Source organism: Ammodytes marinus (assembly GCF_949987685.1).
Source record: "Ammodytes marinus genome assembly, chromosome: 22".
NCBI classification, from domain to species: domain Eukaryota; kingdom Metazoa; phylum Chordata; class Actinopteri; order Uranoscopiformes; family Ammodytidae; genus Ammodytes; species Ammodytes marinus.
The window spans coordinates 17114167-17130943 of record NC_137226.1 but is presented as its reverse complement, the minus strand read 5'-3'; the positions used below and the strand labels follow the sequence as shown (position 1 = coordinate 17130943).

General features: G+C 43.9%; 1 protein-coding gene across 1 annotated transcript in view; it reads right to left on the bottom strand.

The window, feature by feature from the left end:
- Positions 1–3215: 3215 nt before the first annotated feature.
- The window catches only part of camk1da (calcium/calmodulin-dependent protein kinase 1Da), a 53503-nt gene continuing 39941 nt past the window's right edge, over positions 3216–16777 (bottom strand). Inside the window, exons 4-11 of the mRNA XM_080051260.1 lie at positions 13343–13481; positions 12837–12963; positions 9412–9487; positions 6555–6667; positions 5315–5393; positions 4743–4830; positions 3700–3922; positions 3216–3485 (exon numbers count right to left, since the gene is read on the bottom strand). Of these exons, the coding sequence (XP_079907386.1) occupies positions 3358–3485; positions 3700–3922; positions 4743–4830; positions 5315–5393; positions 6555–6667; positions 9412–9487; positions 12837–12963; positions 13343–13481 (973 nt within the window). The 3' untranslated portion in view covers positions 3216–3357. The remainder of the gene's footprint in view (positions 3486–3699; positions 3923–4742; positions 4831–5314; positions 5394–6554; positions 6668–9411; positions 9488–12836; positions 12964–13342; positions 13482–16777) is intronic.

The following is a 16777-nucleotide window of genomic DNA, read 5'->3' as shown; positions in this document are numbered from 1 at the left end:
TTTGCAAGTGAAAGTGGAACGAAGTGTTCTGTGAGTGGGCGATTCCAGCAGGATTGGAGGTTCTTGAAGGCTGTTTAAAAATGTATAATCACTTTTGCCCAAACATCTCAGGATCACTCGCTCCCTAAATCCCTGTGAATGACAGCTCAAGGCCAAAGTGTTTCATATTGATGTGCATATTCAGGGAGAGTCATGGCTGTTGTATTAAAGAAAAGGTTTCAGTGAGTTCATTATGATGAACATGGGCACTGCCGTTTATTAAGAGTCATCATATACCCCATTGTGCTGCTGCATCAGTCATTAGTGCAACAATAGTGTATTAGTCCACCGCTGAAAGTAGTCCCCCAACGAATGCCCTTATTACTCTTGTTGGTCTTTTGTTTTCTTTTTACAGTGCCCAGCTGTTTTAGGAAATAATTTAGCCTTTCAAAAAATTCTAACTATGTATTTTGGACTCATTTTTATAGATGTACGTCTATAGTGGGGGGCCAATGGGCTTGGGCCCTAGAGCTAAAACAGGGTAGGGAAGGCTGTAAAATATTGAGATGAGGACTAAAACACTGTTGGTAAGGAAACAGAGGCAAGATCATAAACTCCAAACACGCTGGAATTGTCCGCACAGATCTAGCTAAAGGAAGGCGCTGCTACTGCCAAAGAACATCAACGCAGATATTCTTAATAGCATTCACAAATGTGTGTTTGTCCTGGTTTGCTTGAGTCATCTTCAGTGCCAAATGTGTGGAGGCTCATACGTGTGGCGACGCAGCCAAGCCAGAAGTGAATTCCACAAAGCTTGGGTGAGTGTTGATTTACTGCCATGTTAACCCTATTTTGACTAGCATCCAGCTGTGGTCTCACACCCCTCCGGTCATGACATACAGATTAAAACAAGCGCTGTGAATGATTTGCAGATACCTTTCAGCAACAGTCTAGATCATAATAGAAAAATAAGTCAATGGCAACAGAAAGGGGGGGGGGGATCAAAGGTCCATCAATTTGCAGCTGGAGTTCAGCCCTTGGTTTTAATCCACTTGTGTCTCAAACAGCTTCATGTCTGACTTGGTCTGTTTGAACCAAATTCATCAAGTAGAAATGAACCAAAGTGTCTTCGTACCTTAGCGCTAGTCTTTGGCTACAATTCACAATAAAGGGATCAGCAGAGTTGCATCTGATAAGGACATGACAATCTGATATGTGTGAGTGAGCACCCAACACAGTACAGTTGTGCTGTAAAAAGGCCATTACAACCAGCGGCACGATCTAAGCTACCGTAGCAAAGTCAGGGTCGTGAGAAGTCAAAAGTCCATCAGGGAACTAATATAAACTAGGTCAGTGTGTCATGTTAAACTTAGATTAAGGATTAAGAAAGGACTACAAGCTGTGGACTTCCATTGGATCACAGATGCATTGGATTTCTTGAAACAGAATGTAAAAGTACAACCGGAAGTAGGTGGTGGACATCAAAAGTCTTGCTGTAAACAAAATATATTGGCTTGCCTACTCATAATGAACTAAATACTTAGACTTTTGCCCGTGTAGAACTGTTTCACTAATCTAGAGAAGCAAGCTATGCAAACCAAGCTTCTAGTAATTTATCATGTCCTCCATATTGTTCTAGCTGTCTCCGTCCAATTCTGTCAGCTGGGCTTCTTCAAGGTTTGGGGGATTGCGTCAACAAAAGGAACTAATTGTACATGCTGCGTAAGATGATTGAGTCCATAACAGCTTGGGAGTTCTTGGGTGGAATAGTCAGAGTCTTCAATAGTCAAGTCACGAGTCACTACAACACTGAAATAAGGACACAGCTAACCTCTGGATCATTAATGTTGATGCCACCAACGCCTGGACAAAAGACACTGGCAGATAAAAACCTAAAGCAGGACGTTTGGTATTTGCCAGCTCACAGTGCAGCTGCAGTTTTCCCTGAGCGCTTCTGAAACTGACAAAGCATAAAGGTGCGATCATGGCTTCTTGGATTTTTCCCTCTCGGACACGGGTCAAATTCTCCGGAGACCCATATTATGAGGCAGTGAATTATCTCGTAAATGGTGTGTAACCTTGAAACTTGCACTGCGCCGCTTGTGACTCCTCTCAGTTTTGGTAAATCAAAATGGCAAGCTTCTCGTGTAGCTGTTAACATTGTCAAAACCGAGGCAGTTTTTCTAGTAAATACCTCTTATCCATTCTGTCCTAAAACCTGCCGCGTGTTTCGTAGTAACATGTGCGTTGTGTCCCTTAAAGGGTGATTGTTATAAAAGTCTTATAAAGTAAGAAATAAACAAATCAGAATCTTTCAGACAACATATTGTACAAGTTAAAGGTTTACACTCTCTACTCTCTGATAAACACAAGTGAATGGCTAAGTGGCTAATCTGTGTCTGAAAACATATCTGACCCTCTCTGTGCAAAATACATCAAGCGCTTACTCCATGTTTCCATATCTCAACAGTCGTAAGGTACTTTTAAAGCACTTCTTAAAGCACAAACAAACACACAGACAAGCCCATGAGGACATGTAAAATGACTTAAAGGTGCTATATGTAGCATTTTAACAAGAGAACATCGTTGTCACTTCAGTCTGCTGCATTGGTAAAATTAGTGTAGAGCCTCTATTTCGCACCAGGTCAGAATAGGAAACATAGCCAAAGCATTCAGAGGTTTTGGTGACGGTGGAGACCAGAATAAACAAGGGGGGTTATGGGAGATGGAGTCTGAATGTGGAGAAATGATCGCACAATTAGAAAATGTTAATTGAGGGAGTTAAAGGTGTCTGATCATCATGGCCATGATGTTAATTATTTACAGTAATCATACCAAAAGTAGCACTATCACTTTGACAATGATATGTTTGCTTTGTAAAAGTTACACATAACACCTTTAAAATGGACAGTTACAATAAAAACGAAAATATCCAGTTGCCAACAGTCAATTACCTAATTTGAAAAAAAAAAGCTAAATAAAGTGGCGCAGGAAAAGACGAGATTCAAGAGGGAAGTTGATGTTGACTTGACATTGAATAATATGATACCACCATCCCCACCGTCTACCACCAATAACTGCTCAACTGGCAGCCATTTATCAGCAACAGCAGCCAATCACAGACAGCCTTACACAAACAAACATCCTCCATGACAGTCAGTGGCGTCCTGGTGGCTAGGTGGTGGGCGTACAGTGATGGCTTGAATGGGTGTGGGGTGGAGGCAAAGTCCTCTGCTCTCCCGGGAGCAGGGCGGGGAACTGGCTGGGGGGACTGGCAGTGGGTAGAGGGAAGGGTAGAAGAAGAGGGGGGTCCTCCTCTTCCTCCTCTCTGCCTCACAGGGCTGTGGCCTCCCAGCTGGTTTCCCGCGGGACCTGGCGTCACTTGGTCTCTGTGAGCACGGGGGCGGGGCCCACTGAGGGGTGTGGCCGGTTCAGCTCCGCCCCCGTGGCAGGAGATGAACAGGCTGCAGACGCCAGACTGCAGGGGGTGACCGGGGCAGCTACACCTGAGAGGGAAGAAGCAGAAGATGATGGATGAGATACACATAGCCCCCATACACCCCTTTTGTCTTGCCCAGGTTGCTAAACTACAATCTGACCATTGTTGTTTTGCGGGTGTGCTTTGGCGAATGATCGACTCTTTATAACTTCTTGAGAAAAACCCTCCCCGTATGTCCACTTGGCTGCCTGGTGCCACTTCTACTGCTGTGTCATACTCACATTCCTTTCGAGGAGATGCAGTGTTGTTGTCTGTGGAAGAGGTTTTGCTGGCGGCCACCACCATGTTGTTGCTCTGGCCCTGTGCTGCCTGGCCTGTGTTCTGGCTCTGTCCCTGGGCCGGCCTGCTCTGGGCGTTGGAGGCATCCATGCTGCTGCCCATGCTGCTGCTGCCAAGCTGCAGCCGCCTCATGTGCCGAACCACGGCGGTGGCATTGAACGCTTGCTGGAGAGAACATAAGAAGATGAAAGGAATTGAAAAAAAAAAGAAAAAAACGGGGAAAAAACAAGAGCGCTCACTTTGCCTCAATTTCTGTGTCTCCTAAAATCCATTGGGATTAGAATACTAATGAAAAGGCACTCTCGTAGGGTTGTTCAAAAATGGTGTTTTAGTATGATATAACAGTGAGGGCTGTAAACCAAACGAATAGGAGGAAGTAGAGCAGAAGAGTGCTCCATTTTTTGATGGTTTTTATCATTGAGGGGTTTAATTTCTTCTCCTTGATTCTAACATGAGGTCGGTGCACTATCAATGTACTCTCTTCACATATAGGAGCAGGGATTCTTTAATGTCGCGTCATTGAAAAGATCAAACAGGTACATTTTTCATTTCACACAGCGCCTTTGAAGTTGAAGATCAGAAAGTGCCTTCAGTGTTACTGGCACCGGTTCAGAAATACCATGATACTATAGGCTTCTGTTGCAGTCTATCTATCCATTAAAACACCCAGAGTATCTGCTATTGACACCCAGAGCTGAAAATTACATGACTGTGTGTTGGGAGCAGCTATTACAGAAAGTGCCATTTCTTTTAAGTCTGTAGATTACCACTCTCTTCTTTTTAAGAGCTTCAGGAAAAAAGTGTGTGATGCAGATTGAGTGCTGACCATATGGCCGGGCCCAGGCTTTTTACAAGCAGGTGATTCATCTTCTTACAACACAGACATGATAAATAGTTTTGAGTCATGGTACCGGAGCAATACAAAAGGCTGCTGCAACACAGAGGCAGCACAAGCAAGGAATCCACTGCAGTAAACAGCAGTTACCCTCCATTTGCTCTTGGCGAAGTTCTTCTTGATCTGTCGGCTGACTGACTCGTGGATGTTCTTGCAGAGCGCAGTATCCCCGCCGATCCTGATATAAATGCACACACAATGTCTCGGTTAACACCTTTGACTGTACTTTGATTGCTACATTTTATGCTTTAGTATGACATTCTGTGTGTGTGTGTGTGTGTGTTTTTTTTTTATAAGATATTTTTTTTTGGCATTTTTATGCTTTATTGATAGTGTAGAGACAGAGTTGAAATGGGGCAGAGAGGGGAGTGACATGCAGAGAACGACCGCGAGCTGGAATCGAACCCGGGTCCGCTGCTGGCCGAGGCCCATGGAGGGGACGCCTTACCAACTGAGCTAAAGGCGCCCCCTTGTGTGTGTGTGTGTGTGTGTGTGTGTGTGTGTGTGTGTGTGTGTGTGTGTGTGTGTGTGTGTGTGTGTGTGTGTGTGTGTGTGTGTGTGTGTGTGTGTGTGTGTGTGTGTGTGTGTGTGTGTGTGTGTGTGTGTGTGTGTGTGTGTGTGTGTGTGTGTGTGTGTGCGTGTGTGTGTGTGTGGTTTCTCACCAGGGATGTCTGAGGGACTGGTCGCAGGTGAAACGCTTGGCTGGATCTTTCTCCATCAGATTACTGATGAAATTCTTGGCTGGGGAGAAGAAATACAACATCACAAGAGCCCTACAAGGTCAATACCTTCAGTCACACAAACATCATACCAACTGTGACACAAGACAGCACTGATAATCTTTGACATTTCACTCAGTTTGAAGTACTGTTTGAATTGCTTGTTCAAATGGCCACGTGCACAGAGTGCCAATGTTGTTGGCATCTGCTGAAAATTGGCATTTGGAAGTCACAATCGCTCCAAAAAAAATAGACTAAGAGAATACAGTCATTCTCACTGGTGCTTTAAGCTAAATGTGTTGCCATGCTAACACGATAAGACAATGCTGATAAAACGGTATAATGAGCAGGTTTAATGATTAACACCTTTAGCGCCGTGTTACCGTGCCAACACTACAACAATACTAATTAGCAACAAACACTGAGGCTGATGGGAATGTCAATAGTGTTGCAGGTATTTTTCCATAGACGAATATTGGACAATTTTGCACTTGTGATGACGAGGCATGAAAAGCAAAATGGACGACCAAAGCTATTAGGATTTCTCCTGTGGGCACTATAAATGTCTGGACCAAATTGAGTGGCAAGCCATCCAACAGATGTCCAGACATTTCAACCAAAACCACACATTGGGATTCCATGGAACACCAACGTCATTAAGAGCCATCCTCCGGGCAAAGCAAATTTAACATAACGGCAGAAATCTGCTAAATGACACTGATTCTGTTGTCCCACCTCACTCTGGTTTAGGTGATTTCCATTTCTCCTCAGCACCGTTTGTTATATTTGCCTCAGGAGGAAAGCTGACACTTTACCTAACAGCACATTAATGCCATTTCATCGCCATCGACACACACACAAAAATACACTGGAATGGAGTTTTCAACTGGTTTCAGGGAAATAATAAACATGGCTTTTTTACTGGAAGTATTTGCACATAGTTGAGGTGGTGACTGTTGACCCCACTCTCTCTCACACTCACACACACACACACACACACACACACACACACTCCCAAATACATTCATTCCCGACAGATGACGTCAGAGGCAGTGATGGAGAGGCCGTGTGTGGTCCATATGTGCCACATGGTGGACAGAGGAAGGGAGAGTTGGTAATGGAAGAACAGAATAGACAGAATAAAGAAGAAGAAGAAGGAGGTGTGTTAGGGGGTAAGGCTCACCAGAGTCTGATATGTCGTCCCAGTACGGCGCGTCAAACTCGTAGTCGGCTTTCAGGATCTGTTCAAAGAGCTTGGAGTCGTTTTCATCGTAGAACGGAGGGTAACCACACAGCCTGCAGACAACGGGTTAACACGGTCAACCATTCATTATGTCTTTCACTCACTCACTTATTAGGTCATTCATTTAGTCACCGATTCATTTATTAACTCACTCACTCACCTTTCATTTCATATGGTTCAAAACAAATCAATCACCCGTTCATTTACTTATTGACTTAACACTCACTGTTTCGAGTTTTATTTACTGATTCTGATGACTGACAAAATTATGAACACCGATACCCCCCCCCCGCCCCCCCTTAAGGTCCAGGCAATACTTCTGTATTATTTTATATTGAATGATGGTGACACTATGATCATTTTGTGTCATCATTTGAAGTTATTCAGTTGTCTAGATTAGTGATTTCTTTAACCAAATTGCAAATATATAAATGAACAATTCTTCTTGTTCTACAAATCTTTGAAAAACACTTCATTGCCACAAAAAACAAGGTATAACGACCATAATGCCCAACACTGCTGCTGATGTAAGTGGTTTGTAATTGTGTCATGTGTTAATGGTGTCTGGGACAGAGTGAGTATTGGTCAGAGTGGTGGTTAATGTGATGCAGCCTTCAACATGAGATGACTGTGTTCCCAGTGATGATGAGCACAAATGAACTGGAGCTCCGGTCTGATTCAACCATGAACAACATCCGCAGCTCATTACTAAAGTGCTGGACGCACTGAGAGATTATCATAAAAACTCATTAAAATACCTTCTCCATCGATAGACATGCACGCACACACACACACACACACACGCACGCAGACACACGCATGCACACATACACACACACACACTCACACCAGGAAGAAAAGAAGAAAGGCACTACCTGCCGTGAAGTGAGAAAAGCATTCCATACGTTTTTCTGCTTCCTCATTGGGTTAAAGACTGACCTGTCACTCAGGTAACCCTCCACTCCACCAGAGACACGCACGCACGCACGCACGCACGCACGCACGCACGCACGCACGCACGCACGCACGCACACACACACACACACACACACACACACACACACACACACACACACACACTGTACCTAGGAAGAAACTTTAGGTTCTCCCTGGTGTGAAGAGATACCTCCCTTGTATTTTTCTGCTTTCACGTTTGGTTGGAGACCATCCATCCAACTGAACACACACACACACACACACAAATACACGCACATGCACACAACCCGCACACACACACACACACACACACACACACACACACACACACACACACACACACACACACACTAAAGATCCCAGGTGATTATCATGGCTGATTGCCTGATGTGATCTTTCCACCTGAGCAGCAGCTAAAAGCTAACAAGGTCTGAATCCCAACGCTAATTGTGCTAATTGTCAGCAGGGAGCCACTCTCTCCATCTCCATCTCCCTCTGTCTCTCTCACACACACACACACACACACACACACACACACACACACACACACACACACACACACACACACACACACACACACACACACACACACAATGCCACATAGAAACACACAGGGGGTGAGAGACCTTCACCCTACACATCAGAAATCTGTTTGACGTGCTAATGTTTGAGCGTGACTTCCGCCTCACATCCCAACGATGCAGACCTCTGACCTCTGATCTGACCTCACTCTCAAGATAATAGTGTCTCTGTCATGTGGAGCACACACACACACACACACACACACACACACACACACACACACACTTAACCATATACAGATGGAGTAACGGACACATCTTAGAATAATTAAAATGGTAGGTTTACGCATCAACAACATTGTACATACTACGTTAGTAGTAGTCACACACACAGACACAACAGACTACCTTATGTACTTAACAGTTAGCTAAGCACACATATTTGCAGTGTGTATTGTTCATGTAAACACACATTTATGCACACGCACACACTTACATACACACGAGTGAAAGTCTGAGTGTGGTGCTAAGAGGTGGGCATGACGCAGCAGAAGGAAAACAAATAGCAGAGAGAGAAATAGGTCTAGCCTGCAGCCCCATGTCCATACAAGGCCATTCAGCAGAGCTCCATCTGGCTCTGATGACCGCACACAAGCAACAAGCAACATTAACACACACACACACACACACACACACACACACACACACATGGGACCAACACAAGTGTTTCAAATTTCTCGACAGAGCAGAGCTGTACCATTTAACCTGTGAGGGCATTAGGCTCCACACATACTAGCGTTGTTATTGTGTATTCTCGTGCATGACAAACCAATGCAAACTTGCATGGAATGATCATTATGAGTTAGTAATACATAACAACTGACCCCATGGTTTTGTGTGTGTGTGCACATGCTCAGAGTTTACTCCAACTACTCATCTGGGGGTTGTCTTCAAGGCCCTGCACACCTATACAACCTATCCACAGGTGTTTTCACTTGTGCTGGCCCGGTTAGACGTCTGCTCAGGTTAAATAGGGTGCAGACAGTTTGACTTATGACATCAAGTCCATGTCCAAGTCCAGCCAACAGTATATTTTCCCCCTCACTCTGGAATCTCCATTCTGCACATTCTTCTTTGAGGAAGTTGTGTTGGAGAGCTCATGGCAGAAGTCGATGTGTCGAGACAACTTGATTGGCATAAGGTGTTAATGTGTCTCCTGGTGAGAGAGCCATGTAAACTGTGAGCTGTGACTGGCTGTGTGGTGGCGTCTGTGGGGCTGTTTGGATGAAAGCCTGGGCTGTACTGTGTGGAGAGAGAGATGCCGGGTTGGGTTTACTTACAGTATGTAGGCGATGACTCCAATGGACCAGCAGTCCACTGCCTTACTGTACGGCTTCTGGGCCAGAACCTCTGGAGCTGCAAGTTAAAGACAGAAGAAAAACAGTGTTTATCCCTGGTTGCTTGTTTTTCTTCCTACTAACAGAGTTCTATTTCCATCCAGCCATGGTGTTTGTGTGATTAAGACTGGATGGTGTTTTTAATGGCACAATTTGGACTTTCTTGTCAGCTTGAGGTCCAGTTAAAACCGCTGTGATTTTTTATTTATTTTTTTTACATGAAAAGGCTGTTTTATGGGCCCAAACGCAGAGAAAATGTGCAGACTCTCCACGCCGGTCCAAATTAAAATCACATGTGTGTTGTTTGTTTGTTTAATGGTGGGAACTTCTTCTGCAAGGAGGTTACAGGTTCTCACGGTGTTCCACTATTTGTACCTGACATTAAATAAGATAATTGTCTGACCCAGAGCCAGTGCATTCTCTCCTGACTGATTGTATTGGGGCATTAAATTTAAATTAAGCTGTTTTGTCAAATGAAACTCCTATCTGTCGTTGTGTCTGCAGCCCATTACGGAGCCTGGGAGGACCGCTGACACAGCAGATCAATCATGTCACTGAGCTCAACATAGCATCACGTCACACGGACACGCTCGAGGCCGCATCCAAATAGATTTGGCCCACGCACACACAAAGCAAAATATGGAGGAATGCCACACATAACTGGGGGGAAAATATAAACTCTGCACACATGTGCTGATTCAGAGAGTGCGAAGCCAGTGTTTATAGGTCTACCTTGACTCATTGTGAAAGTGTGTGTGTGTGTGTGTGTGTGTGTGTGTGTGTGTGTGTGTGTGTGTGTGTGTGTGTGTGTGTGTGTGTGTTCTTGTTTTGCTGGATTCAGAATAAGGCCATTTTTACACACTGAGGTCATTGTGTATGGTTGCGCTTACTTCTTCAACAAAGTGTACAAATGAAGGGTCAAATAGGCGGACAGAGTAAATATATCATAAGATGTTTTTTTTTAATTCAATTTCTGTTGCTTAACTCTCATTGCTTTGGTATTTCTACAAATCATATTGCCAAGCCATCTTTGTGGGCTTTTTTTTGGTAAATTAGTTTAAGTCTTAGATTTGGTTCTTTTTTTCTATCATATTTTTGAAGAAACTCCTATTGGCTTTGTTGTGCTTTCAGATAGCTTGTCTCACTTTTTCATTGATGGAACCAACAGGTCTCAGGTCAGATTGTAATGTCCAACAGATGCTTTTTAAATGTAAGATTGTTTGAATGTTTCTGAGATGAAGACACATATTGAAAAATAAGAGAGGTTTGGCTTTGACTGATTCCTCCATAGACTGTGTGCCTGCAGCTGACAAAGAGGCAAAAGCCAACTGCCATGTCTTTAACATATGCTGCCCATATTTATAATGTTGAATGTATGAATGTTATAAGATATATTGTTATGTTCTATTTTTAAGTCGCCCATTAAACACAGAGACAAGGAAAATGGATATAAAGCATCTCGTTGTTTGAGATGTGGATTTCATTTGGGTCTTCCAGAGTTATATTTAGACACACATTGTCTAGAGTTGAAACGCCCTGTGGCCAAGTAAAGCTCTGCAGGAGAGGGGGCTCAGGGTCGGGGGGGGTCAAGCCTAAAATGAGCTGGATGGATAGAGAGATCAGAGTGCTACAGAAATACATGACGAAAGAGAGAGAGAGAGATAGAGAAAGCAAGGATTTGACCATTTAAAGTCATATCTTGGCTGTTTTTTTTTAGTGAGTGAGTGAGTGTGTGTGTCCCCTGCATTTGAAAATTGGAATGCTTATTTTCTGCAGTTTGGTTGAAGTCAGATTTTACAGGTTAACATAAAACCAAAAGAGAAAAGGAATGTATTAGATTCAGTTTCAGGTCGTGAGCTCCAGCTGGGCTCAGTACAGTTGGCCCGGTGGAGGCGCTATAGAACCAGTTTCAGAAGTTCACCAGAGAGATTGAAACACATTTGATTATTTGAGAGTTTGTACTTTGATTGTCAGAACAAGCAATCTCTGTTTGTGCTCCAACATGGTAGCGTGTCCTGTCAACATCAAACATCTGTCTCTTATGACAACACACAAACACAAGCAAACACACACATGCACACACGCACAGTCAACTGCACAGTCTGTCAGGGACTGATAAGCACCATTGGTGATAGTGTGTGTGTGTGTGTGTGTGTTAGTGTGTGTGTGTGTTAGTGAGGTGTACTGTACGCAGATTGCGAATGTAAAAAAATGCACATGAACATGCAGAAACACACAAACAGATACACACACACACACACACACACACGCACACACACAAACAGTGGTCACGGTGAATGAAGAAAGATGATGCAGGGACCATAGGCGTGTCATATGGGAACAACATGCGCTCTCTGAATTTGGCATGTGTTTTTATTTTATTTTATTTTATCGACGCCTGCAGAGATCCAAGTAAAGACTGCTCAGTCCACGTTGTCGTTTCCACTAACATGTCTCCACATTATGGGAAATAAAAACATCACCAAACCAGGACAATGATACGGACACAAAATCAATAGTCCATTGGCTGAACCCCCCCCCCCCCCCCCCCAACAGTCCTAGCTTAGCCACTGCAGCTATGTCAAGCTATGGATTAGTCCACATGTTGAAGTGGTGTGCATAGAGCATTACAGTCAGGATTGAATTAGACAGTGTGTTTATCTGCTCTGACCTATTGCTGTCCGAATAACAAGCTCACTACATCCACTTCCTATAGCATTGCCTTGTGTTAAACACAGTTAATAACAGCTCATCCAAGTCTTTCCACATTAAACAGAAGCCAGTGCTGGATGCAATCAGAGTTTATCGGCCCTTCACTGGGTTTGGATGGCAGCCACACTCTTTAATACATGAAATAAACCTTGCTCAGTCCTCGTCCTAGAAGCCTTTTTCTCTCAATAAAAGGAAAACATGAAATGTAATGCATAAATCTAACCTAGGTCTTGCTTGTTAAAGGATGTAACAAATCAATCAAGTCTGTTCTTATATTGTTCCCTATCATACTGTTAATAGTAAGACTCTACGGGCACCGCAATACAAGAACAGTGTATCATTTCTACACGGATCATCCAACCGGTTGTCATTTCAGCCGGGCAGAAATCTTGTCTACTGACTGAAATCAATGAGCCATCCTTTTCCTAAAGTGCTATCTTTCAAGTGACAAGCACTGTATATTTATCCCAATGTAAAGCTTGACAGGCGTTAACAACAGGGGGGAATTATCTCCTCGGATTTTTATTTTTTTTTCCCCCGCCAAAAATCTTTCAAGGACACTACGGTAAATGGTGACTGTTTTTGGGGAGGGGCAAGGAAAACGACAGAAATAGAAAAACAACAATGCCGGGCTGTTTGACCTCTGACCCACTCACCCACATATCCCGGCGTGCCGCAGGCCGTGGACATGACGTCACCACTGCCCTCCATCTTGGAAAGGCCAAAGTCGCTGATCATGATCTTTGAGTCGTCTAGGGTGTTGTAGTACAGCAGGTTCTCTGGCTGGAGGACAGAAAGAAAGAGAGGTGTTAGTTCCTCTCTGTGGTTATCATGGGTAGAGAAACATGTGAGCAGTTGGCTAAAAAGGCTTTAAACTTTCAAAGAAATGGAACAGACAGGAGCCTCTTTTCTTCATCATGTTTTAACTGTGCTGCTTTATGGAGCCCTCGCTGAACCAATCACCTCTCTTCCAACAGCCCGGCACGCGCCACGCTGACCCACAATGCACTGCACGTGTCCAGCCAGTGACCCCTGTGACTGCTGCGGTAAATCATTGGCTGTACAGTGAGAGTGAAGGGCTTGTGTGGATTTTAAATGGGGGAGGGGAGAGTGTGTGTGTGTGTGTGTGTGTGTGTGTGTGTGTGTGTGCGCTATACAGTACCTTCAGGTCTCTGTGTACTATGCCCATCTTGTGCAGGTAGTTGACTGCGTCCAGGACTTGTCTAATCAGCGTGCTAGCATCTTTCTCTGTGTAGAACCCTTTCTCCACGATGCGGTCAAACAGCTCTCCGCCTGACACCCTGGGGAAATGTGAAGGAGAGAGAGTGTGTGTGTGTGTGTCAGTGTGTGTTTGTTAAAAACATTAGCGTGCGTAACCGTGTGCACACATGGCCGTAACCGTTAACAGGCCCGTGGTTTGGGGGTCCAGATTTTAGAGTAATTTATGAGCTGTAGATGGTTCCAGCCAACAGCGTGGGGAAGCTGTGAGCCATGTGCTCCCTCAGACACACACACACACACGCACACACATGCATGCATGCACACACACACACACACACCCTTGTATTTCCATCTTTGTGAGGACACTCATTGACATAATGCATTCCCTCGGGCCCTTACTCTAACCTTGACCATTACTGCTAAATGCCTAACCCCAACCCTGACACTAACTTACTTACTTAAAACCAGTTCTGACTTGAACCTGACAACCTAATCTTAACCCTCAAAGAGCTCTTTGAAGAAGTGAGGACTAGGCTAAATGTCCTCACTTTCCAAAAATGTCCTCACTCTAATGGTCAAAAGCGACACACACACACCTACAAAACACTAATATCTATCATCTATCTACTTCCTTTATGTCCTGATCTTCAAATGTGTTTGATTGGATTTTGGAGAATGAAAATAATTCCATTATCAACACAGCAGCAAACCCTCTGAAAAGAATCCCTGCATTCCAAATCGCATACTCTTTCTTTTTTCTATTCTACATACTACATCTGACCATACCATCTAGTTAAGATGCAGTATGCGACAAGTCAGTACAGTACAGTATGCTTTTTACTTATTTATTTCATCATAACATTGCGCCTTGATCTTGCCTATTGCTTTTATATCCGTCACATCCCCGGTTGTTTTCATATGGAGGCTCCGTCGATGTGACGTCACTTCAGGTGCGCAAAGGATTGTGGGTCAGAATCGCCCAAATAGCATGCTGTTTTCAACACTAAAAATCTCGGCCGGATCTAGTAGACATACTAAATCGACCACAAGAATCGGGACATCCTAAATCTTTTTTTCCACCATACTAAATAGCAGAAAAAAAAGTATTTGGGGGATTGGAACGCAGCCAATCAGATTTGTGGTGCAGAGGGAAAATTAAAAATAGACACTCACATTCTAACCTAAGTACTTAATCTACATATGCTCCCCCTCTGGCAGATTCTTTTAATATTAACGATGTTTCTGCACCACATGAAGTGACTTGTTCAGGTATAGATATAGATAGATAGAGTATGAGCAGATGGGACCTGGCTCATCACCACCTGCTGTACAGACACACAGCTCCCTCTGCTGGAGGAGGAAACCTTCCCTTACCTTTAAAATGCAAAAACAAGCTAAAGTAAATAGCATGTCACTTGTTACTGCAGCAACAGCAGGCATTAATAATAATTGTAGAAGTGGTAGTACTAGCAGTAACCAACCCAGCCATGTAGTTTTGATGTATGTACTACATTTTCTTTGTCCTTTATAGCATAATAGAAGACAGACACACACAGGGAACGGCGCAACATCACTTCAACACACCACAAATGTGCATATAACAGCACAGACACACAAGACTGCACCAAGGCGCACACACACGCACACACACACACACACACTTGCACCACCACCTTTTCTCTCACACACACATCTGCACGGCGTATCTGTGGGGCGTCGTCACGACGACAGATCAGATTAGAGGCCGTGCAAGTTAAACTCTAATGAAGTTTAGGAAAAAAAAAGGATCTGAATTAATTGCTAATCCTCTCCAGCTTCAAAGAAGGCCGCGACTTGTTCACTTTCAGAGGCCGCCATGTCTGGGAATGACAAGAAAGGGCTGCATACACACATGTACAAAAACACAAAAACACACACACACACACACCGTACAGAGACAGACAGACACACACACACACACACACACACTCACCGTACAGAGACACACACACGCACACACACACACACACACACACACACACCGTACAGACACGCAGCAAAAAGGGAGATCAGCCACCAGGCTCCGTGGTTGCGTAAGCTTTTGCGAAAGGAGACCATTGCAATCAGACAGGAGCACCCACGTAAGAACACACACACTAACACACAAGCACAAGCACACACACAAGCACACACACACACACACACACACACAAACAAACCCAGGCACACTCACACAGATTTTGCAGATGCGAGGCAAGAACCCCATACACATAGAAAAAAACCGCAGACACACTAACACAAGCACGCAAAACACAGAGATACCCACACAAGGTCACACACTCGCAGACATCAAAGGCAAACGCATACAGTGCACACACGCAATTAACACAATGTCACGCATGCAGCCAGTAAACAGGGCTGACAGATTGTCAGATTACCTCCAGTCAGCTTTCCTCATTCAATATAGGAAAAAAAAACATCCATTCAATAATAAGGAGGTCAAAGGTCACATCACTGTGACAATTTATTAGGTGTGTCCCAAAGCACCCTATTTACTATAGTGCACTACTGTATGTTAGCTGTCAGACATGTTATAGTGAATTCAGAGGGGGATATGGACCCTGTATATTCTGGCCTCAAAAGGTTTCTGCCAGGGTAAAATTCTTCCAAAAACCAGGTACTAGCTTCAACATTAAAAACATGCAAGGTTTGGGAAAGCATGGGGACCCTTTTTTAAACTGACTCCAGGCTTTGTAAATGCTAATAGCCATTACAGAGCCTACCCCGTTCACTTATCGTTGGTAATTGTTGTGACAGGGCTGATACTGACATACGCTCACTGGCAGCGACTTGGGAAGAATCATTTTTGGTATTTTGTTCTTTCTTTTATTTTGTATTTTTGTTACATGTGGCATGAGTTTTCTTTTTGATTACTAATTTCATATGGACTGTCTATAACAAATGAACATCTTTGTACTTTTGTATGTGCTGAAAACCAAATTAAAATATTTTGATTAAAAAAAAAAATTATACGTTCTTGAACTCCCTATCCCTACATCCATCTTTCTGTGGAGGTCAGTGGATCATGGCTGACAGTGATCTTTATTGTGTGTGTGCATGTGTGTCATTAAGAGCGTTGGGGACCTGACTGGCTAATCACAGCAGAGACTCAAAGGGTTGGGAGTGGAGCCCCGGATCTTCTGCTGCACTGATTAGTTAGCCAACTGGGACAGAATGCCCGCACATGTTACCCAAGGCTGCACTCACACCTCCAGCCTTGCTCTCTATGGTCCAATCCATGCTTGTTGACAGGGACACTTGATTCAGATGAAGGCAATTCTGCGGAAGCTGTCACCTAAACACTAGAATTACGCTAATTGTGTTTAACTCCTACTCA